The 25,971-nt window shown below is 40.7% G+C and overlaps 1 protein-coding gene across 1 annotated transcript; it reads right to left on the bottom strand.

Annotated features, from left to right (window-relative positions):
* Positions 1-250: 250 nt before the first annotated feature.
* mast3a (microtubule associated serine/threonine kinase 3a) lies at positions 251-25,396 on the bottom strand. The gene is made up of 27 exons (XM_083889094.1): positions 25,024-25,396; positions 22,636-22,724; positions 21,946-22,018; positions 19,626-19,646; positions 19,359-19,437; positions 16,797-16,954; positions 13,399-13,474; positions 12,948-13,157; positions 11,375-11,476; positions 11,016-11,148; positions 9,906-9,991; positions 9,542-9,627; positions 9,128-9,336; positions 8,871-9,009; positions 8,553-8,685; positions 8,283-8,448; positions 8,063-8,164; positions 7,208-7,330; positions 6,927-7,039; positions 6,616-6,794; positions 6,299-6,420; positions 6,013-6,201; positions 5,382-5,605; positions 4,762-4,884; positions 4,411-4,547; positions 3,956-4,140; positions 251-3,629 (listed from the first exon to the last, which is right to left on the bottom strand). Exons 1-27 carry the CDS (start codon positions 25,107-25,109, stop codon positions 2,761-2,763), a joined length of 4,212 nt encoding a protein of 1,403 aa, XP_083745220.1. The 5' UTR covers positions 25,110-25,396; the 3' UTR covers positions 251-2,760.
* Positions 25,397-25,971: the final 575 nt, after the last annotated feature.

Raw genomic sequence — 25,971 nt, 5'->3', positions numbered from 1 at the left:
TCGTCCATCACATGGGGCCACATAGAGACAAACAACCATTGGCTCTCACACTCACATCTACAGTCAATTTTGAGTATCCTATTTACCTAATGCCCTAATCTGCATGTTTTTTTGACTGTGGGAGGACAACACATGTTCTTCAATAAGGAAAACACAACACACAACTTACACTACATTAAAGGATTGTGAGTGTTGTGTAAGATGACACAGATGACGCAAACACATTGTCATCCTGGATTTTTGAGTCCTCTGCAATTCATTTATTTCAAGCACTGTGAAGACAATACAAAAAAAACAGACAGTCTTGCACTGGTCGGAAACCAGATTTCCACATGTTAAGAATTTTCACGGGTTAAGAAAGGAGCCACAACTCCAACACACAACTATGCTAAAAACGAGTGTGGCAAAATGTTGAGAACGACATGAACTTTGTGACACTCACTCACTCACTCAAACACACACACACAAACAGGCAAAAATGAGCTTCCTGTGATGCTTCAGTTCGATGTGTGATTAACATTATAGTATGGACTGTTGGGATGATGGTGCTGCAACTTGGGGTCAAGAGAAACAACAATGTTTTGGTGTCGATGCAGAACAAACATTAAAACATTAAATTCTTTGTACATATACAGAGTATATTGCAGAAATTCAATGAAAAATACCAGAGAGACCTGCTTCTTTCTTCTTCTTTTCTTTTTACCCAAAATACAGTGAACAAATGTCCATTTAGTGCACTAATGTGAAACTTAAACCATTATTATAATCATAACCATTCAACGCCTATTCAAATCCCTATACTCATTTTCCTCTGCACTACACAAAGATGTGTGCCATCATTAAACCTCAAACATGACGCCTTTCTTCTGTGTCACAAATGACTATGAATTAAGACTGTAAGCACTTTTATTGTTGTTGCTGATTCAGTCAGTTCCTGAATGAATAATAAAAATAAAATGTGGAAACCCAAATCCCTTATGTTCATATCTCCTCCCTCACTTTAAAAAGAACAAGACTGATTAGATGAGACTAATAACGTCAATCTTAAAAAATAAATTTGCTAAATGTGCAATAAAAGTGTGGGGAAATTATACTAGAAGTTGAATCATGCACATCAGGGTGATACAAACAAGAGATTAAGACCATGCCTCTTCAGGGGCATTGCACATGATCACAGTCATCTATCCCTACAAGGTCACTTTCAAAACACCACCACCTACAGCTGCTATAAGGTCCACCATTGTTTATACAATATACATCAACAGCATAGGTTATTAGTACTGCAACAAGACTGTTTCCATATCAAAATATACAAAAAAAAAAAAAAAAGGAGATTATCACCTGGACTCATTCCTACATTCATTCAGGGTCTTCTGAATGAGTTCTGCCATTCACTTGTTTTGTTTTTTCCCCTTTATAATTTAACAAACATGACAAGTCCACACAAAAAAATGTCACTAAATCGTAAACATTCATTCTTAATACACATTTTGAAAAAAAAAAAAGACAGCCTATGGGGTTCATTTTGTTTGTTGAGAACACTTAACTCTTCCCTCCCTTTCTTTCCCCCATGTTTCCTTTCACCACAACCGGTCGAGGCAGATGGCCGCACATCTTTGAGTCTGTATTTTTTATTTATTTTTTTCTCCACTGATGTTGAATGATTGCTCATTGTGTCAGCTGTTGGCTTTCTTTCTCAAATATTGTAAAGGTTGCTGCCTTACTATATACAGTGCCTTGAGATAACGTATGATGTGATTTGACGCTATGCAAATAAAATTGAATTGTACAGTGTTTGGATCCCACAGGGAAAAAGAGATCATCCAGAAATAAAAGATGTGCTCAAACTGTTTTAACGTTACTGGACGGAGGCTTCATTCAACATGGCATTCTATGTAAAAGGCAACAGGCCTTGTGTGTTTGGTCAGGTTATGCAAGAGGAGAGTCAATCATGATGCATTTTCTCCCAAACAGGATAGACAGCAAGTAGCAGTTAAGTCCATACATGCATTAAGTTTATTATTGTACCACTACACTATCTCTTTTAAATGGATCCAATGTCTGCTTTGGCACCAGTTGCTAAATATTATGATGTTCATATCTTGTTCTTTTAAATATTAATGTCAAGTTTGTGTTCAGGATCCATGAGTGCAGACTGGATGTCTTTTTAAAATACTACGATACAGTATTCTGGAGGACTTTCAAAGACTCAGTGTGAACACCTGCTTTCTAGGGAGGCAGTGTGGTAAATAATAACAACATATTGACTGTGTATGTAAACTTCTCTTTGATGCACCTTCTGTGAAATCCCACAGAGAAGTTGTTGCGTGGCTTTTCTGTTTGTGCAAACTCCTGAAATAAGAACAGATGAAGCATCCAAAGGCATTTTCAACAACTGAAAAAACATAGTAAGAAGAAAAAAAAATCATAAATAAGTTTCTTCAATTGAAACAAAAACTATTTACATAATTCATCAGTTACTGGTGCCACAGTGATTTGAGAATCAAAAGAGAAAACAAGCGACTAGGAAGTAAACACAGTTTGGCAGTCATTGTTCTGTTAACAGTGTTGCAGGATGCATAAATTTACTGAGAAACAGCAAAAAAAAACTAACTTTGATTTGTTTTTGTTCTTCTGTCTTCGAGCAGTTGCTTCTGATGTTTCGAGGATTTCATCACAGTTTTCTGGACTGGAGGTTTTCAGACTTAGGTACAGGAGTAGGTCACGGACTTGACCCACCTTCTCTGGCAAAGTGAAAAACTAAAACCCTTTGTCTTTTGGCTTGGCTTTCTGTTGTGCTGTTGTACCCTGTGATCGTCTTCCTTCCAGCTTCTCACCGGATTCAGCCGGGGCCGAGTTGATCCAGGAAGCCTTGAATGATTTCGGCTGTGTGACAGGAAACGCTGCGCTTGGTGTCACCTCCGTCTCCTCCAAGTCGTCAAAATTCACTTCCTGCACAGCCTCCTGTTTCTTGAAAGAGTCCCTGCGCTCGGACAGAGCCAGCTTCCTCATCACCACCACTTCCTTGGAGTGATGGTTGCCTCCACGGTGTTGTGGTGAGGCAGTAGAACGGTGATGATGCTCACTGCCTCCGCTTGCTGTGTCTTGATGGCCCCTCTGTCCTCCAATGTAAAGCCCCTGACGACCATGCTCACCAACACAGACAAACCCGGTGGCAGTGTCTCCCTCCAAGTCTTCCAGCCCCTCCCCCTCAGACAATGGCACCTCCATGGTGTGGCGGCGAGTGCTGTAAGCCTTCCTTTCTGCATGGTAACCTCCAGTCATCTTATCTCCTGTCAGCTTCTCTGCTGACTGTACCCTTTTGAGGAGGGGTGACCGTGGTGGTTCTGCACTGCGGGGACGCACCGAGTGGCGTGCAATCGTGGGAGGAGACAATGTTTTGCCGTGGAAACCCTGAAGCGACTTGGGGTGACTGGGGAGGCAGGATGGAGAACACTGGGGGGAGAGAGGCTGAGGAGGTGGGATGCACGCCAGGGGTGAAGGAGGGATACTGCTGGTGGACTTGCAGCGACCAGCTTTGGAGTAGCGACCCAGAACGTGTAAGGAACTGGGGCGCGGCTGTGGCACAGGCGAGTTGGGGGAGCTGGAGCAAGGAGAAGAGCTGGAATCTGACAGAGAAAGAGAAGCAAAACTGTTCATCAGTGTGTTTTGAGGTTGAACACCTTGCTTTTTTAAAAACAGAGCAAACTAGTGTCCATGAGATTATAACCGAGATCTATGGCGTTTCTTCTCCCTAATGGTTTATATTCCAATGCACACCTGACATCACAACTCATGCAGGGTGAAAAAAGAAGAAGAAAAAAGAAACACCAAGGGGCAGACCAACCACTGGCAACGGAAATGTTGTCCTTTTTTGCAGTTATTCCCAGTTTCAAGAAAGAGGTGTGTGTGCATGAAAGAGGTTTTAAAATAAGTCATCTTATTCTTCACCCACCTCCAGAATGGTCAGGAGCAGGAGAGCGGCAAGGTGTGGAAGGACCAGGAGAGAGAGACTGTGTGGGGGAACCAGAGAGGCTATCACTCGATGACTGGTGGAACCCTGATGAGAAGCTACGACTGCTCTGCATGGGCGGAGGCGGCGTGTGCTTCGACAGCTTCTTTAAGATGCTACGTCGCCTGCTGCAAAAGACAAAAACGGTTTTCAAATCTGTTTTTAGTACATCTTTTTTTCCCCTCTGATCTGTAATCATGTTTACATAAAAACACGTTGAGCAAAGATTTCTTATTACTGGAATTATGTCATCAATGTCTGAAACATGCTCGTCTCATAAAAATGAAAATAGAAAGACAGGATAGTTGATAGTTTAAGTGAAATCTAATGGAAATGTCAGACAGGAGCTGCAAGCGGCAAAGTGTAAAGCCGTGGGTAAGACTTCATTCTTCATGTACCTGTCCTGTCCGTCCTTCCTTTTACTCTTCTTGCTGCGTCGGGCCATTTTGGCCTTGTAGCTCGCCTTTCTGGCGGGGCCCACCTTGATAGAAGTGTTCTCCAGCGCAGTCGTCTGTAAGGTCACCCTGTTGCCACTCTGTTCACAACAGATTGTTACATAAATAACTATTTACAAGGCAGAAAAAGAGCCACAAATGACATGTAGTTACCGCTTCTTTAGGTCAGCATAGGATATAATTTAGATTCTTATGTAACAAAAAGACATTTAGGATATTTTCTTTTCAGCTGCATATCAGTGTAAAACATATGAACAAAAAAACAGAAATAAACAACAATTCAAACTATCTTACCTTGAGCAGGAGCTCCACCACTTCAGTGTGGACGAGTCCCTGGACAGATTCCCCGTTGACGTGAGTGATGAGGTCACCAGCCTTCAATCCAGCCTCCTGTGCCGGACTGCCCTCCTCAACACACTGTGGACACAAGCAGACGAGATCAGATTTAAAATGACTGGTTAAGCAACCATCTTCTCTGCTATTAGTGGGACAGACAGAAGTGCCATTTGATGATTAAAGCCAGTATTTTAGGTTCAAAGACACACAACATTTAAAATACTAATAGATTCATTCCCAACAAGAAAAAAATAATACAAATATTCAACAAAATAAGGCACAGAACCACAATAGAATGCTATATAACTGAACATGTAAGTTGTTTACTGTTTTTCTCACTTCTCCCTTCCATTCCAAATGTGTTGGGGTATCTATGCAGCCTTCAGTTAGCATCAAAACTCAAAAGACTTTTAGTGTGTGGGCTATTAGTGGTTATACACTCACAGAAAATTAGGTATAGTTATTTTATTTCAATTTAAATTTATTTCACCTAAACTGTACAAACCGGACATTTTAAACTGAATGTTCCAAATAAGGTAAACAGCACCAGCTAAACCTGAGACGAGGAGCACACGTACCCAGACCATATGGTGGACAGTGTAGACGTCGCTGTCTCCCATGTAGACCCTGATAGCCCGCAGAGCAAAGCCAAACCTCTTTCCAGAGCTGAGGATGACCACAGGAGGCCTGAGGCAGCTGACGCTGACACTCAGGTCCCTGCTCGGTGACGAGTCTCTGGATGACGGGTTGGACGACAGGGACAAAGAAGATTTGGGACTTGTGGGAGGACCTGCTGAGTCATCTGGATGAGGGAAGGATGGTCAACAGTTAAATGTTTATGGGTAGTGAGTGCTACATCAGTATACACAAATACTTTTGGAAATAGAGCAATTAGCATTGATCAGTATTTGATGAACTATGTCTAAAAAAGCCTTTAAAAATAAAAATACTAAAAAATTGTACATTTTATAATAAGACTTTTTGTTTGAATGATTGTTGTGTAAATTACACAGGATTGGGCTGTAGAGGGCACTATAAACACATGATAAATTTAAGCAAACAGTCAGTTTATAATCTTCCAAAAAATGAATAAAAGTATTTTGTGCTGGAACTTGAGTCGTCAAATCAATGTCCAAATTTCAATGAGAACAAGAATGAGGAATAAAAAGAGAAGTTGTATTTTGCTTCCATGTGCAAACGGCTCTCTACCTGGAGTGATGATGAGAGAGAGGCCAGAAACAGAGGCAGATTTGGGAACTTTGCCAGCTTGAGATTTGGGTTTCTCTGGAGTTTCCAGCTGGTGAGCGATTCGTCGGGATGCCCCTCTCCTGAATGACGGCCTGGTCCCTGTGCTGTTGCTCCGGAGACGAATGCGCCGCAGGTTGGAAACCATCCCATCTGTGATCGTTAAAACATTAAGAGTTTAACAACTGCAAAGCAGCAGGAGATAATAATTAACATAATACAAGTGCGTGTGTTTGTTTATTATTCTTACCCTCCTCTTCTGCAGAGATGGCAAAACGAGGCATGATGTCAAGGCTTTGGGTGCTGTTCATCACCAGAGGACTGGCACTGCGCTCTGACTGAGAGGAGCTGGATGAGGCACGAGGACGCAGACTGTAAACAGCAACACAAATATATGTTTTTATCTCGAATTACAAGTAAACAACTGTGCTTTCACTGTCCAAACAACAACTACAGCCAAATAACAATAGCAGAGCTCTGTTACATTAGAGATAATATTAATATTTCCATCTCACAGAGCTAAAGAACTCAAAATGGAAGACAGACTCTGAGGTTTCATGCTCTCACCTCCCCCTGTGCCCATCTGCCCTCCTGTCTCCAGCCAAGTGTTTGTGCCCATCGCTCGGAGAGAGGATTCCCCTGCCTTCCCAGCGCTCCTCCTTCTCCTCGCTGTGACTTCGCTCCGACGACGAAAGGCTCTGATTGGATGGCGTCGAGGTGGACAGATGCTCTGTGCTGCTGTACACCTAGAGTTTGAACCGAAACGGTGGTGAATCTTTGCTCCCCTTTTGTTCCTAGATCTCTGTAGTTTCATGGACATTTACATGTGTATAAGGATGAGTTGTGTGAGGATAAGAAAGCAGATCCAAAACAAATACCTTGCTGAAGCGGTGTGCCACAGAGGAAAACTGTCGGAGCTCCAGTGATGATTCATCATCGTTGGTTTCATCGTCCTCATCTGAGCCCATGTGACAGTAGCGCTCTGATCGAGCTGTAAGAATCACAATAAAATACTTCATCCTACTTGAATTTAACATGATGCATCACAGTGAAATTAGGTCTCTATCTGTGCACAGATGGAGACACACATTTGCATCGTAGTTGGGCAAGTTCATACTAAATCACACCACAAGACCCTTAAGATTTGTGAAATACATACTGTCAAAGTAACTGGTGTCATCTTCAGTCTCGAGCTGCGGGATAAACTCAGCTTTCTGCCTCAGGAGCCCGTTCCAGTCCAGACCCATGAAGAACATGTGCATTTTCACCTCAGCAATTCCACCTGGAGAACACACAAGACAAAATGGTTTACAGTCGTTCATCTGCCAAAATGAGGTGAACCACCTCTGGTATTACACCTATTTATATCCATTTATTGTGAGAGTATTGAATGCAAAGATTAGAATGTTTGCCTCTAGAGCTGCAACTAAGAATGCCTGTAAAAACAATTGTGATTAAGGATGATTTTTTTTACAATGTGGTTAAATAGTAAAGAAAACACACCGTATCCTTTAGCGGAAGCTGCCATCAATGCATGCCTTGCTTATGATGTTCCAAAGTCTAAAATCCCAAAATATACGATTCCTTAATATCAAAGACCAGAAAGCTGGGACCATTTATAATTATTGCTTAAGAAATTAGTGGATTAGTCAATATTGTCTTCTTCTTATCTCTGCCTGCACCAGAGCTAAGAAGTGAAGTGTCTGCTATGTTTTCAGTCCCAGTGTCTTATTTTAAAAAAAGTATTTTCACCTCGCATGAAGTATTTTAATTTACAAATGTGAAAATGTATATGAAACTATAGAACTCTATACATCCGACTAATATCCCCTTTGTCTAGTTCAATGCCATATCAAGTCTCGTCATTGTGAACACAGAACAGGATACAGTGACAAGCGTCTTTGTGCCTCTTCCTGGCCAGCAGAACGTCACAGTGCTGTACAACCCGGGACCCAGCAGGCTTTATCCAGACGCCATTATCCAATAACCAATCATGAATCGCACATCCACCAACCTGTTCCTAGTCGTTCCAGTGGACTCTGTCGCAGCAGTCGGGTGATAAGGTCCTGGGCATCAGCTGGCAGAGCGTCTTCCCCATCTGGCCAGATGATATCATCTGGACAAAGAAGCACATAATAGTATTTTCATTTTCAATGTATCCATGGATAAAGAAATAAAATGGTCTGCAAAGAGAAATGAATAATACAAATGCATCAAATGTACTCGGCACATACCATTAACCACCTGACCAAAAAGCTGCTCCGGCGTGTCTCCAAAGAAAGGCACACAGCCCACCAGGAACTCGTACAGGATTATGCCCATGGCCCACCAGTCCACAGGCTTTCCATATCCTTGCCTTAGGATCACTTCTGGAGCAATGTATTCTGGAGTCCCACACACCTGTGGAGAGGAAAAACATGACAACATTCATGTTACTTAAAGCCATGAACACGAGAGAAAGGAACACGGGAATTGAGAGAAAAAGTAACGGAAAATAGACAAACCTGTTTGTCAATAAACTCTCTGGTATCTTTCTCAATGTGTCCTTCATACAAGTTGGTGGTCATATTCATGAGACCAATCTTTGACAATCCAAAGTCTGTCAGCTTAATGTGGCCCATAGAGGTGATTAACAAACTACAAAGGAAGGAAACACAAAAGGGTTTAATGCTACATGCTATACTGTAACAAAAAAAGACAGAATATTTCATTTAACTCAGCAAACCGTGTCTTTAAAATCTGAGAGCAAGTCTGACAATAATGACATTTTGAAAGAAGTAAGGTGTTCCCTGAAAAGGTAAGATAAGAGTGTGGAGACTCACTTGTCTGGTTTGAGGTCTCTGTGTACGATGCCGTAGTTGTGAAGGTACTCCAATGCCAGGACAGTCTCTGCAAAGTACATACGCGACATGTCCACAGGCAGAGGACCAATGTTCTTCAACAGGTTTGCACAATCCCCACCTTGAAGGACAAAAGAAGAACAACATGACGGATCATATTTCATGAGTGTCAGGTGAGGGGAAAGGAGATTAAAGTTTGTTGGTTAGTTACAGAAAGGCCATACACAAGCCAAGCCTACCTTCCACATACTCCATGACCATGCACAGGTGCCTCCGTGTCTCAAAAGAGCAGAACATAGAAACCACAAATGGGTTTTCAGCAAAGGTGAGGATGTCTCGCTCCACAAACACCTGCTGGATCTGGTTCCTAAGCATCAGGTTCTGCCGGTTTATCTTCTTCATGGCAAAACGTTGCCGGGTGTCCTTGTGGCGCACCAGGAACACAGCACTGAAGACGGGAGGGAAGAGGGCATGTGTGAATGTACAGAACAAATAAAAGGTCGTAAGGAAAGGTGAAGAGGAGATGCATTGAGAGAAAAAATGCTTAGAAACTTTGTTAGTTAACACAAACATACAGTGGCAAACTTTTTGTTTTTTGGTTTAATGAAAGTATGAGTCAGCCAATCCCAAACAAAGAAGTCTGTCTTACTCACCCATAGGCACCGTTGCTGATGAGTTTGATGGTCTCAAAGTCACTCTCCAATGGTTTCCTACGAGGAGGGGTGCATCCTGCCCGGCTCTGAATCACACACACATCCAAAATTAAGACAACAGGAAATAAACTTGTACATTACTTCTGAGGAGTATGAAGCCACGATTTCACAGAGATACTTCCAAAGAGAACAAATGCTCCATTCATCATTTAATTCAATATAAATCAACACTTTGTGTTTAATTCCATTTTGTGTTCTATATTTATTCAGTATACGTTCCACTGCCTTTACATTTAATTAACCCTCAACTGTTTATTAGTTTAAACCCATTTGAAGACAATTAATTAACAAGGTAAGTTTATACCTGTGTGGGTGTCGTCTCTCCGGTGTCATCAGAATCTCTATTGGCCGACCTGTGGCTCGGGCTCGTCTGCTCCAGATGGACCATCTCTGTAAAAGCAACAATGCAAGTTACACTCCATTTATCCTAAATCAGCTCGAATGAGGAAAACTAATGTTAGCTCAAATGTCTTCCTGAACTAATGATGCTCAGTAAAACAATAAACAGACAATTCATAGCATTCCTGACGCAAGTTTTTTTATGTTATTATTTTATAATGTAATTAGTCATTTGTGCCGACTTACAGCAGTGGCATTTAATGACATTTAATGAAACCGAGCAAAGACATAACTTGCATGAGTAGAAAAGCAGGGATTCAAATTGGGGGAAATCAAGGGATTTCTGAACATGGTTTTGCAGTTATCTCCATCTTCTATTTTATCTGTTCTTCATGTGATCTTATCTCTCTACAAGTGATTTTATAAATCATAGCAGTTATAATAGTAAAAATGTGTTTTTACTGAATTGAATACACAGCAGATTCAACTGATGAAGTCTCACTAAAAATGGCTGGCAAACTTATCGAGCACAGAAATCAGTCCAATTTGAAGCTGCAGTGTGGGGTAGTTTTGGGGATTTCTGTTGTTTGTGATATTATATAGGCTCTGTTTATTTTTATGCTGCATCCTTCATCTGAAAAATGTCAAGCATTACTATCAGAGTGTGTGTATACAGTGGTAGTGCAGGGGCAGTGGCACACCTAGGGGGTGAGGCGTGTTAATCAAAACCAATAGAATTCCCTTCTGAAACCTTTTGGTGGTGCTTCTTTGTATTTTCAGTCAAACTCTAACCTGTTTGCAGACGTTTCACTTTACTAGCTAAATGTTGCCGTGTCTCTGTTTTGACATAAAACAAATCACTTTGTGTGTGCAACATGAAAATCTTACCGTGTGAACAAAATGATAATATACTGAGAAACACAGAGAGTCGTGTGGAGCTAGTAGGCCTAATTAGGGTTGTGTCAATTGATCTGAATGTGACAGACAATTGGCTAATTTAAAAGGAATGCACTATAGTTTTAACTTTAAGAAAATATTGAAATAAAAGCAGACAATGAATGAGTCGGTTTTGCACCTTCCAAGGGATCCCTGGTGAGGCCGAGCTGGCTGATGATGTATTTGGGGATATCGGTCTTAATGACGTGGCCCACTTTGGCTTGACCTTCTGCAGCTTCTAAACGTTGGTAAAACTCCTCCGGATCAAACTCCTAGTGAAGAGGAACAAATCAATGACCAAAAAAATCCATTTAGTGTTTGATCAATCATAAACATCACTCCAGATAAATATAAAGCATCTATTCAACAAATCAAATTTGATAATTTGTTAAATCCAACAACAACTGTGTTATTATTATTATTATTATAATGAGCTATAACATTAACGCCGACTGTGTGTCACATATAATCACTACTTAGTTTGCAAATGATTCTTACCAGACACTCCAGGAGCCTGGCAGGCCTGGAAATGATGATGAGAATCTTCTTGACCAGTTTGGTGATGATGCTGACCTCCTCACTCTCTGAACGCTCATAAGCCTGACCAGGAAATTAGAAATGATGATGGATTACTCCTGTGGCCTTTATCAAATTTGCAGCAGCCATAAGACAGCAGCAGCACGGTTCCTCCACAGAGGCCGTCTGTAATCTTGCAGTGGCTCACATTTGTTTAGCATTCATTTAATCTTCTAACATTATCTGTTGTTGATTCAGAGGATCGAGGTTGACATTTATACACAATGGATCTATGTTCATTTATGCTGCCTTGCCTTTCCAGATTAATAAATAACAGAAAATACTTTGTCAGTGTCATTATCAGCATATCTTAGTCTAACATTGACTTGCCTTGATTAAACAATATATTTGTAGACCGTGTTGCAGAGGTGGCGAAAAGGCAGTCAGTCAAAGTTCAAAGTCAGGGCGACACGATATGTTTCTAAAGAAGTCCTTTATGAAAGAGAGCAACTACTGCATGAATCCAAAGGAAAAAACTAGTAACCACTTGGTTAAAATAAAACATTGTGTGAGCATATGGGAACATTTGCTTAAAATAACTAAGATGAGAAATTATTTTCCATGCCAAGATGAAAATATAATTACAGAAATGTGGCTTAGTTGAAATTACAGACAAATGGCGGCTCAGATACTGGAAGAACACAAAAATAACTGAAGTGACCTATTATACATGAAGTCATAGCTAAATTATTATTCATTTTATCCACATTTTATGACTTTAAAAAAAAGAAATCCGGAAACTGAGACCGGAGCAGAGGCTGTAATCTATTTTGCAGGAGGCAGCATTTGCTGCAGTCGGTGGAAAGGTTACATAATATATGGTCATTATATAATCCAACACTACAAAAATCTATGTCATCGCGGAAAATGACCAATGAGCAGCACCAATGGAATTCCATTCAGTATTCCCAGTATGGTAAAAATCAGAAACTTCAATATTGTTGTTGGACCTTTAATAGCTTCATTATGGCACGCATCAGTCACTGCACTGTTTTGATAAGCTTATGCAACATCACATCATCATTTATTTATTTATTTTATTTCTAACTACAGACACATTGATATTTTTTTTTGGGGGGGGCAGAATCTTAAATGTATGAGGTGTAAGTTGGACCTCTGTCTTAGGTTTTCTCCAACACATCCTAAATATTAAAAATAGGGATGAGGTCTGTGGTGGTGGCCAATCCATGTGTGAAAATGATGACTCATACTGTTTCATTTGTCCCAGACAAATCCTGGCATTGTCATCTTGAAATATGCCCCAAAAAACCTGGTCATTCAGTATATATTCATGTAATCAGTCGACCTTTATGGGTACAAAAATGTTGCTTAAACTAGACCTGACCAACTGAAGCAACGCTTGACCATAACACTTCCCCCATCAGGTTTGTACGACAGACACTGAATGAATAATGAATTCCACTTGAGGTCTGAGCTTTCAACAATCATTGTATGCTCTCCCCCCCCCCACCCCCCCCCCCCCCCCCCGACTCACCTCGTGCAGCAACTTCTCCAGCTTCTCCTGTAGCTCCACAAAGTACATGGAGGTGACCAGGCCATTCTGGGACTTGTCCAGACAGTCTCTGGCGAGCTCCAGCAGCTGGTGCTGAATAAATCCAAGCACGCCATCAGCTAGGGGCAGAGCAGTGCCTGGAGAACACTCTGCAATGATGTCGAGCAGCCGACCCTCCATCTGGGCTGTCGCCTAGAAAACAACCAAGATGGAAGACTTCATTCAAAATGGTGTCGGAAGCATGGTGTTGACTCTTATAAGTCCCTTTGGTGAGGGACCAAAGATTTTGACTTTGCCGAGAGCGTTAAAATATCCTGTCCTGATTTCAGTGTGAAAAAGCTCAAGCAGATATTTGTGGATTGTCCTTATGCACATGCAGATACATTAGCAGTACTGAGGATATTTGGTGAAGGCAAAAGAGTACCAACTGTACCTTAGGAAAGCGTTCTTTGTAAACATGGTTCATCATCACAATCTCATTGTCAAAGTTTCCACAAGTTCGTCCAGGGCTGGAAGAGAAACAGACAAAAGAAAATTGATCAGAAAGATGGAAGAAAAAACCCCACAAAATACTTCATTACATTTACCATGTACACAGATTAAATAGCTTGTATACTACCATACATTTTCTTTGTGTTTTCCATTAAAACGCACACTTTTAGTCATCAAGTGTTGCAAAATGAATAGAAATATGATTTGTATTCAAAATAATAAATTTGCCCTTCAAACTTTGCATTCGTCAAAGAAACAGCAAAACTGTTTTCAACTGTGCTAACATCATTGCACAAGGGTTTTCAATGGTTTTCTAATCATCCAATAGCCTTCTAATGAGGAAATGGGCCTCTATATACCTATGTACATATTCCATTAAAAACCAGACGTTTGCAGATAGAATAGTCGTTAACCACATTAACAATGTATAGAGTGTATTCATTTAATGTTATATTCAGTGGAAAAATTGTTTTTCCTTCCTTTAAGTTTAAGGCATTTGGTCAGCCACAATAAATCAACAAATAATGGTAAACTGATGCAGTGAAATAGTAATAGTAGTGCTGTCCTGAAAGCAACACAAAATTGTTTTGTTTTACCGAGTCATAAAACAAAGCATGTTTGAAAATGACCCTGATGTGATTCAGACCGCATCTGCAGTGTCGGTGACCACATGTGTTACGTGCTCGGGGCTTCGGTTACGACGGGGCAAATTTTAAACTGGCCGAACACGATACAAATCAATGAACTGTCACCACGTGTGTTAAATATAGAAGGTCTGGGTGACCCCTTTACAGCATACACTATAAATAACAATATCAACATGTGCAAGTAGCTCAGTGGTAGAGTGAGTCGTCTTTCGAGGGGAAGGCTGTGGGTTCGGCTCCATAAGTTTGCATGGCGATGTGTCTTTGGGCAAGACAATTAACCCTGCATTGCTCCTCACGGCTGTGCCGGCAGGGTGGGGAATGTAGATGTGTGATAGAAAATGTGCCGCATGAAAGTGTGAGTGAATATGGGTGCATGGCAAAAGCAGCTTTGAGTGGTCATCATCAGGACTAGAATAGCGTGATACAAATACAGATCATTTACCATAACTATTTCTGGCTAACCAAAACAGTTGCACATGCAATGTCACTTTATCTGAGTGCAAGTGCAACCTTTAGCCCCATGAAAAAGATTCCAAGGCAATAAGAAATGATTTACACACCCACTGGAGCTATTCGAGTAACACAGAGACTTGTCAGTCATCTATTTTCAGAGTACGTGCAGTCTAGATGCGTTTTAAAGCACTGCAAATATCAATTACATTATTTTAATATGCCACGCAGTCAAATTTTACTGGTGTAGTTTTCTCTGTGATGTAATTGTTGAAGTGTTTTCTGGTCTCTCATGTTTCATCTGTGAAAAGCTGATCATGCGGGTGGTCAAATAAACAAACCTGAAAAACAATGCGTCTTCACTGGATATGCACATTTGCATTTTGCCTTTTTTGCCTGAGCATTTATAATTAAACTAAAGCGCTGACAAGACTACATTATTATAATCAACTTCAAATTAGAAACTAATACGTTAAGATGTTTATTCAAGACTGAAGATAAAGCCCTCTTGTAAACACATGCTGCGTGTAACCCATGAGCTTTATGTAGACACTTCTATAAACATGGAGCAGCAGACAGAGCGTATCTTACGTGACACACACGGAAACAGGTGTCAGGGGAAAAACACCAAGATGTGTCCACACCCTCCACAACCCATCAAAAGTCTAGTGCAACCTCTAAATGCTCTAGTAAAAGAGCAGTTCAGAGGGTTTGTTTGATGAAAATTCAGTTCTAAATTCTAATCCAGGGGATTACCAGTAACCAGTACAGAGGGTTTTTTCCACAACCACATAAAATAATGATTCTACCATATTCAAATCTGCTGACCAAGTATTTCCTTTTCTTATAATAATCTATTAAAGAGGCTAGGGAACATTTAGTCTAATTTGTTCATTTCCTGGCTGAGAAAAACAATTTTACCAAATATGAAATTGCTTGGCTGCCGTGCAACTTTAAAAAGTATGTGCCAAGCACAGTGGAACAACAGCAACGCAGCATCATTTTTGCAGTTCAGCATTCACCTGAGCTGGGCCTGAGGAATAACAAGTACATAGCTATGTTTACATTTCTGATTTAAGTCATTCTTATCAGAAATTACAACCATAATGGTGCCATCCATGGCTGACGCTCCATGTGCACTCATGTCTTACAGCTATCTTAGGTTAGTCGGAGGTCACAGAATAAGACTTTGATTGTACTGGGTGTTTCTGTCTGGAGTACACATGACCGTAAAGTTGATGTTGAAGTTCCCCGTTTACATGGGAAATAAAAATAAGTCATCAAACGTTCATGTGCAACAAGTGTTGAACCAACTTTGACATGCACAGAAACTGAAAAAGAAGCTACACTTCAGCCTGTATTGGTATAATGTTCCAAAATACAATATTTTTGTTTTTTTTCTATGCTTTGTAGGGAAGCTACACATATTAGATCATACTGCTCCTGTATTCCACAAACAGGGGCGAGAACAGGGCAATATTTACATCAATCCAAGCACATACATACTGCCCTAAAACCTGGAGTTCCTGTAAAGTCTCCAGATCATTTTTTGCTCCTCCGGGTTTCTGCGCATGTCATAAGCCACTTTTACATAAGGCAGACATGCCATGACCCTGTGTGTATATTATATTATTCACACTCAGTGAATTGATGATCCGCAGCTTGGCTAAGTAGGCACTAGTTTGAGAGAGTGGGGTTTGAAGTCAGCAGATCACAAGGCGACCCCTAAAGGGAGAAGCTGAGAGAAGAAAAAGAAGCTCCTCCACTCTATTGCACACTGCAACATTAATAAAATATGACAGTTTTAACAGTTGCTAGCATACCGATATGCTTGAATATTATGGCAGTGTTGTTACCATAATTCTGTCTGTATTACAAGTTATCCTATACGAAACAAAAAAGCACTCAGAGAGCGTAGAGCTCCGCAGCTCAGCCCGCCACTCCTAACCAGTGACAGCGTCTACGGATCACACAAAATTTAATCACTTGTTCCTGTCCCATTGCGGACATTTCCTGAGAATTTCATCCAAATCAATCCGTGACTTTTCAAGTAATGTTGCCAACTAAAAGACAGACAAACAAACATATACCTCCTTGGCAGAGGTTAACAATTATTTGTTAAGAGTTGCGCGGCTTTGGTTCGACCACATGGAATCAAAAAGCTCTTATGACATTATCTCCTCTTCCAGTGACGTGTTTTGGAAACGTTAGTGTCCCAAAAACACCTGGGCGGTATAGCTACCTGAGACTGCGTGAGCGGAGTCTGACGGGGTGCGGGGAGTGCCCTCCTTCCTCGTCTGCCACACTCTCCGTACTGCGGAAATGTTTGAACAGGAAGTGGAGATCATCTTGTGTGGGTTGGAAGGGCAACTGGTGCAATAATTCCTGGGAAGAAGAAGACTGGGAAGGCAAAAGAGCACACAGGGGATAAAGAGAGAGAGGGGATTTACAAAGAGATGGGAAAAAGGGGAAGAAGAAGAAGAAGTGACATTCATTTTTAATTAGTTGTGTACTGACTTACTTGAATTATTAAATGTTTGTCTACTTTTATTCACTCATTTGTTTGAATGTCTTAAAGGCTTTTGTGTTCCTCCATAGATTTAACACTTAAAAGGCGCATGTTGAGAGAGGCAGCACTGACGTATAATTTCACAAATCCCTTTTTCACTTTTAAAAAGGGACTATGTGAGATTTAGTGTTCTATTCTCCTGAAGGAGGTCTTTTCCTCTCCCGTCGCAGTGTGGCCAGAGGAAGGCAGCAGCAGCTGTTGTGTTGGCTGTACATGCATTTGTTTTCTCTTTCTAAGCCAAAATGTGTGACACGCAGGAATTTATGAGAACTCCCATCTGGCTGGGATCTTGTGTTTCACTGAAAGAGGAGCGAAAGGAAGAGTGGCTTGTCTGGCTGGGGAAAAGAGAAAAGCCGCCCAACAGAGGGGGAAAAATGAAAAAGGAAAACCGAAAGGAAAAAGAAAGCGAAATACAGAAAAATTAAGGAGGAAAAAAAATGTGACAATAAGTAAATAAGTGTTAAAAACATGTTGAGCAGGACTCCCTGAGGAGGAAACCAGAGACATGTCAGAATGGAGTGAGGGCAGCATAAAGACCTCACTGAAAGTGAGCCTGAAAGGAGCATTGTGTGAGGAAGGCTGACCTCACTGACTCCAAGCCATGTGGTTGGCCGTACAAAATTACAGCCGTGACAGAGGAGCTGGGTATTGTTTTTCTACAACCAACTGCAGTTTCAGTAATGACTCCAAAGACAAGAGTCTCAAGATAATCACCACCGAAACCTTCAACAAATAACTGATGGGTGTAGCTGGGCAACTCAGTGCCCTCCCTTCCTCTGATTTTTTTTTTCTTTTTCCCAAAAGGAAAAGCAGAGGGGGAACACACTGTCCTCCTCTCTTCTCATTTGTGACATCATGCAGGAAAGAGTAAGTGTTATTTTAGTGATTAGACGTATTATTCCTGTAATTTCCCTTAAATGTGAAGGGGGCCATTCAAATATTCAAAAACAGCTTGAATCGTTTCATGAAGTCATTCATTTCATAAGCATGACCACACCCTAACCCTCTCTAATCTCTTTAATATCACACATTTGTCTGTTGAAATTAGCCACAACCACTGACACAACACACACCATATTTTAATAGTCACAATAGTTGTGAGTTTCCAGTAAACTATTCCCATAAAACTCTGGGAAAAGCATCTGAGGAATAATCCTTATTTCCTCTTGGTGACGGAAAGTTTGATAAATAGCAGGAGTGGGGGGGATGGAAGGATGCATCATCAGTGGACATATCCCATTATAGCTGAGTCACATTACATCCATTTTGAGTCAGCTGTTTAGTGTGAGTCAGCTGCTGCTGAACGTACCGTCACATAAGTATTCTGTGTCTGTATCTGAGAAGGCATACTTTGGACAAGTGAAACTCTACCACAAGGTCCATCGTAAGTACTAACCACTGAAAATATGTTCTCAACAAAACCATCACCACCCATAAACATTAACTATTTGTTTCGGCAGAACAGAGGCTGAAATGGATCGACATCAGATACACGAGTCAAACAAAAACTTGATCACTGTAAATCATTGAGTTCAGTTTCATTAATATTTAGGTACAAAATCTATATTCTTATCCATCTTTGACAATGGAGCCCAACACAATTTAGAAACAGATTGTGTGATATTCACCAACATTAAAATGACAAAATGATAATCAAAGTTTAAACTGAATAATTCAAGATTCCAAAGCTATTTTATTAGCTCTTTTTTTTTAAAAATGTTTTGGTCAAAACAAATAGGTATTGTGGTGGCTCATGTGCTGTATTTAGACTTTTACTTCCCTTCGATCAAACTTGTCCTTCTAATCAATCAGAGAGGATCAGATTGAGCCCTGGAACCTCACAGCTCTCTGTCACCATGCGACAATGATTCTAGCCTAATCTCTAAATCTTGATTAAATCTAGATACGTTGAAATCTAGTTGTTGAAACTATGCTCATTTTGGATGGATTCAGTTAAAGCATGTCAATCAGGATACGTAAATATTAATATCTGTTTATATAATAAATGTGTACTATAAATGTCCAACTATTCATACACAGTTTTATTAACTGGTAAAAATGACAGTTAGTATTAAAAGACAGACATCACAGCGCTATAGACTGACTGATACAGTGAGAATTAGTGTCCCATGAAAGGAGGTGGAGACAGAGATGTTGACAAACTGTCAAAGCAAAGATAAAGTGATAGAGAAAGGACAATAGAAGAGGAGCACACGGAGATCCGGGGCAGCTTACAGATACTGATGAACTGGGTGCATTAGTGCAGTATCCAGACGAGGGAACTGATGCCACAGACCACCTTCGTCCATCCGTTCTGCAAAAACAAATATGAGATACAACATCAAATCTGATACACTCTAAACGTATATTTCTTACTTTTAAAAAAGGAAAAGGCAGGAAGTGCAACTTTAAAAACCCATAAAAACCCTTACAATCTTCTGTTTCATCCTTTCATATTTATTTTTAATTAAACCAAAAATACATTCTCATCGCTTTTCTTACCTATCAGTACGGGCCAGTTGGCTGCACAGAGGCAAAAGAGGCAGACATAAACGGGGAAGGAGAGAGATGGGGGGGGTAGAAGAGCAGGGTGACACACAAAGGGAGAGAGAAAACAAAAGTGTTTTTAATGTGGGGAGTCTGGCAGACACGAGTCATAGTCCCGTTTGACTGTCACAGCTCACAGCTAGTGACAATCTGCTGCTGCCAGTGCTGCTGCGGCTAAACGCCTGCCAAGGTGCTCTCATACTGCACCACTGAGACCCACAGGCATTAATCTTGTGACTCATTATGGACACGTCCAAAATACTCTCATAATAATGATAACATGTTAATAATCTTTATTAACATATGCAACAAATGCTACAAAAAGCATACAGTTTAAAGCATGACACACACACAGAAAACTGTGACCTTGTACAGCGACTCCATCACCACTGTCCCCTAACTTTCTATAGTGTGGCCCAAATTCTTTCGCTGCTTCAATCTGCAATGACGACAAATGTCAAATGTTTTCTGCGGATACTAGATCCCAGGTGAACCAGAGGTGACACGATGACACAATTTGATTGTCCTGCTTTGAGTTCTGGGGATTAATGAGGTATAAAAAGAGGTATAAAAGATGTGTGTTTTTGCACCTGGTTCATATGCAATGCATGTGCTAAATACTATTCATTTAACACTCCATTTACTACCGATACTAGATTGTTCAAAGGTCCTTTAATAGCTTAAGGTGATAAAAGACACGATTAAAACCTGGATTTGAATTGAGGGTTAGAACCAATGCCTTCAGGTGTAAAGGGAAAAACACTTCTGTGGAGCCATTTTCTTGGCCGTCGTTACACCCTACGGTTAAAAAAAAAGCCTTTTAATGGTGAAAAAGGGAGTTGCAGCTAAACAATTATGCCTCACCCATGGGATGCTTGCGTGCCATGTTTTTACTTAATTTGCATTTAAAGGGCTTTTTTTTTTTTTTAATTACTTGCGTGAACGAACCTATTCCGTGTCTGGCTTTTCCATGTTTACAAGAAAAAAAAATAATTGCACAAACAGCATAGCTATACAGCGTGTATGAATAACAAATAAACCCGCTGGAGTCCTCCAAAGTGCAGTCACAGCATCTGTCTCCACACTGGCAGCTTCAAAAAAGTCTCAATAAATTTAGATGAGTCATGCAGGCTCATGCAGAGCAACTCTACCGAGAGACGACCCCTCTCCATCCCTGAGCGTATGCTGCAATATGCTATACTGCGCACGGCAACGTTAATGCTAATTCATTACTCACGATAGTTTAGATAAGCAGCATTAAAAGTTATTTTCGCAACCATCCTCCTTTGGAATGAGCTATGGTGCTGTTTTTATGCCACAGCCTCATTACGAACAAGTAAACAACACACAATTTCCTTCTCCTGCATCAGTGGAATGCACTGTGTCTTTTTAAGTTCCAGCGATACTATGAACAGCATGAAGCATGATTACAGAGCAAGCTCTGACACTTTTACCCATAAACACATGCGTTCTGGGTAAATAGTGTGTGTTTGTACACTGATTGCTGCCCTAATTGGCTTTTGAATTGCCGAGAGCCATGTCCAGCAATTGGCCCTCGGGCATTTCAGCTCTTATTTCTACTGTAGAGGGGCAAAAGAGAACAAGCCAGGACATGTTCATAATCCATGATACTCAGTTGCCCTCAGACACCCCCAAAAGTCTTAAGTTATTTCTGTATATTTATTCAAAAGTCTATAGAGTCAAGCACGAGAACAAAATGGATGCTCTATTTAAGTTGGTGAGAGATGTTTTTTACTCCTCCAGGAGCAACTGAATAAATTCTGAATGGAAATGTATTTTTATTGACATTTATTTATTTATTTATTTATTTATTTATTCAGTCTGAACTTCAGCTGTAGCGAATTCACGACATCATTTTCATGGTAGGTGATCAAATACAAAATATGTTATACGTGTAATTTAATGACCTTCAAACTTGGCTAATAACATAGATTTACTTTTAAAAACCCAAACAACAATTTTCTACTTGATGGCTGTGCTGACTGGCAAATTTAAATCACATATCTAACATGTCTGCCATAGCTGACAACAAATCTGTCAGCCAGAAAATTACATTTTCATGAACAAAAAAAAAATCATCCTTATTCATCCATTTGTTTGAATTAATTAATTAAATTGATAAATCTTCCCGCCCTATCAGATAGTTCACAACATATTGTACACTGGATAGTGTCTTCAATGCAACAACATGTTTTAAATGATTCAAAGCGAGACGACTTTGGACTAAATCCATAATAAAACGGGTCATTCTTACCTGCGGGCAAACTGGAAGTTGGCAGAGGTGCTGGCAGAGACATTTCTAGGGCTTTCCGAGGGGCTGCTGCCAGCTGAAGAAACAAAAACAAAATATCAGAAGCTGTAAGATGCATGACCGGTGTGCTGAATCAGTTCGCTGGCTCACTCCTTTATTTACATTCAGATCCTAATCGTGAATTCTACAGTTGTTTTTCATTTTATGTTTCAGGGCTGAAGCTGTTTAACTTGACTACAGCAATACACTCAGACGTTAACAAGGCCTCTCTCTTGCTTAATCAAAGAACCTTCGTTTCAACAGACAGCAGGAGTCCTGTTGTTGACCACATTACATCACAAATTCCTGAAAAGTGTCACTTAAAAAGGACTGGGAAAGGAATGGGCATTAAAAAAAAATCTAAGAGCAATTAAAAGTGGATGATGACCAGAAGGAAACCAGCGCTAACCGTGTGACATGCAGCATCAAGCAGACACAATTGCTGAAGGCAAATACAGTACGCAAGACAAAAAAATGCAATACAGTGGTTTCCTGTCAGAGATAAAACTATTCAGCTCATCTTCACTCGCATATCCGCTTCTCATGTGATCTAATCTACATGCAGCAAACCCTTCGAACCTCAACTCCGATTGTCAAAACAACATCACGCAACGAGCCGAGCAGACACGGGAGTTTAAAACAACACACAAGTACCTGTAGCGAGCGGGAGAGGTGAAAGCGGTCGCGAGAGCGTGGGCGACGGGGTCCCGACCGCCAAACTCCTTCTCTTGTTGTTACGGGAACTGTGAGAGAAGGTAAACAAACGGAGAAGGAGATAAAACATTTGCTTATGCAGTCACAAACACAATGAGCCACAGGCAATGGATGATTATCAGTCCGCTATCAGTGCAGTAAACAGTTGAAATAAAACACATCAACTCTAGCTGTTGGCCGTTGAAAAAGGTAAACACTGGTGACAGCTGTGATGGCACTATAGCAATGGTGTGTTCATACATAGAGTATATAGCTACAAACATGTTTATATTGCAAACATACAATCACATAACGTACAGCAGAGTACTATTTTTAACTGTGTTAAACTTAGAAAACTGCATCTTACAACAAAGGCAATCCAGAAAATGAAAATACCAAAAATAAGTGTTCTGTTCCAAAAACACAGAGTATGAGTGACATGCTATATTATTTCAACAGAGAATTTTCTTCCATATTACCATCTTATCTCGTATATTATATATTCATTATTTTACCCATTTGCTTTCTGCTGCTATAAGATAAGTAATGTCCCCCTTAAGGGATTAATAGAGTGATATTCTAGTCCAGATTATGGCAGACATCTGTTTATTCTGCTGTCAGCATCTTATTCTATGAAACAACCTTGGCTTTTTATATACAATGATGCAGTCAGTGATATTACTTTCAAGGTCATCACATAATGTATGTTCTATTACAGACATCGCCATTGATTAACACAGTCTTTTTACCCCCACATTAACAGAGCCATTGGAAAACTAATCAATGATCTCATTGGTTTTCCACTGGAGTCATTTACACATTTCAATAACACAGTGTCAAAAGATCAGTTTCTTCTGCAATGTATTTTAATACCCGAAGCAGATCATTGTTACTGTTATGTCGCTGTGATGACCAGCAGTCATCTCTGTTACTGTTCAGCTTTTCAAAAACAAGTCAAGTGGTCATTTTATTCTTGGCTTCCTCAATCCTGCTCAACGGCTTTTCTCCAACTGTGACTCGCCCTCATAGATGTCTGTGTAATTACTGTGTGATGCAGTTACTTTAAAGATCAAATGTCATTTTAACTCTCCAAATGATTTCATATGCATGGGCTCTAAAAAGGTATCAGTGTACCCGGCCAATGTCTTCAATCAGGACTTGATTAGGACTCTTTCCATTTGCATTTAGTATAATCCCATCATGCATTCTGTTTCATGTAAGTAACACTGATGCTATCTCTCTTTTTCTCACTGGCAAAGACCTCAAATAATTGAGGAGCCAACACTGCATGGTCCCCAGTCTCAAATGTAGCAGAATGGCAAAGCTAAAAGAGAGAGGAGAGTGTGACTAATAAGAGCTTGACTTAAGTTTTAAACATGTCAAGAAAACCCTCTGGGAGCCAACACTATTTTTTTCTTATCAGGAAATAAACAAACGACCTTTTCACACCATCGAGCTGAAAAAGAGAAGGCATGAAAGCACCACTGTATCACAACATGACCATGTGAGCCTAATCAACAGCTACCAGTGATTAAGCTACTCATATTTGACACAAACAATGATGGATTGTTGTGTGTGTGTGTGTGTTGCAGGCAGTGTGGCATGTTGAAATTAGGTCACTAAGATAAAGGCAAGGTTGACATGTGTGCTCATGGTGCTCACTGCATGCATTTATGCACTGAGATCAATTCAAAGCAGTGCTGTGCAATGCAAACCTTACAACCTGCAGGGCACTCATTAGTAAATGAAAGCCCTACCCTTAATTGAATAATCTATCCATCTATCTAGTCGCCCACTTAATGCACTTGCAGAAGAAGTAACATTTCCCTCCTCCACTCCATGAAGGCTGATATCCCAAATAAAAGCACATTACAGTAGCGCTAACCATATCAGTGAATCGATTGGCACAGACACTTTTTGTGTCGTTTTATGCGACAGCGAGGGCAGACAATGCAGTCTGCCCACACACACATACACTCACACTCACTCACACACTGACTGAACACTACAATGGCCACGTTTCTCGGTCGAAAACCACAACCAGGGCGGATATAGCAAGACACGTACAGTGCATTATCAATCTGAGCTGATACTAACACCCAGCACGGCGGGGTGTTGCGTTTACGTGCTGAGAATCAAATGATCTCCACATACACGTTCAACAAATTGCAGTGTTTGCCTCCCTGTGGGTGGCAACAGCTCTGCTGTGAGCCGATGACAAGTGCAGACAAAGGACACACTTTCGTCCAGATAATATCGAGGTAGCCTCAGTTATTGAGAGGAAAAAATACACACACACATATACATATATATATATATAGTAATAGAAACAAGACGCGTTGTGTTCACCCTTTGGATCTCTTCATCATGCCTCCAGTCACAAAACTGGACTTGTAACTCGGCAACACGGTCCAGTAGTAGCTCTGGTCAGACATGGTGGTAGTGTCTGATTAAAGCCAGTCCAGAGAATTAAAAATAATGTGTCGTTAAAACGGGAGCATCGTGTGACAGTCTCTGTCTCCGGAGAGGAGTTGTTGTTAGTGCTAGGTGCTAGCTAGGCCAGTACGAGGTGTCCGACAGTAGAAACTCCATCCAGCGTCGGTACAAACGGACCCCACGGCATGGCAGCTATTTCTGTGGTAGTACGCGAGTGTAACCGCCATGACCGCTCCGCTCCACTGCCATGCTATCGGCCCCGTATTTCCCCAAACACTGTCGGTCCTGAGCGGGACACCACAGCGTCGAGGAGAATCTGCTCCAGGACACCATCAAATGATACAAACTTTCCGTAGATAGCAACCCCGAAAGCGCTGCACTGCGCAGGCGCGTCAGCACGAGCCGGAGGGCGGAGTTACTAATGATGCCTTCATGCGCTATGGGAATTATTGTGACAGCCACGACAACACGTTAGTCCTTGAAGACTAAGAGGAGTGTGTTTCTGGTGTTAGTGTAAAAACATAAACAAAATCTAACAGCAGGCATGGTTATTGTGCTATCGTGGACCTGTGACCAAACCTGTTTATCATAAAACAAAACAATACATGCGAAGGTAAAACGTTTCAAAAGTTTCGAGTTGTATTGAACGTTTCATTCTTGTCACCAGGTCGTATGTGGCACATTTTATCAACCAAATATGACTCGGTTTATGCATGAGATGATTTCAAATTCAGAAATAAGAGATCATCTGAATTACCAAATTGGGTTGGAGCTTTTCAGAGATTAGCTGACATAGACAACAACAATCTGTCTACTGACCTTATTTTGAATCAAACATGATTCTGATTTTGATGTTTACGA

This window comes from Microchirus variegatus (genome assembly GCF_963457635.1).
Source record: "Microchirus variegatus genome assembly, chromosome: 5".
NCBI lineage: Eukaryota > Metazoa > Chordata > Actinopteri > Pleuronectiformes > Soleidae > Microchirus > Microchirus variegatus.
The sequence above is the reverse complement of the archived record's forward strand: the minus strand, read 5'-3'. Positions and strand labels throughout refer to the sequence as shown.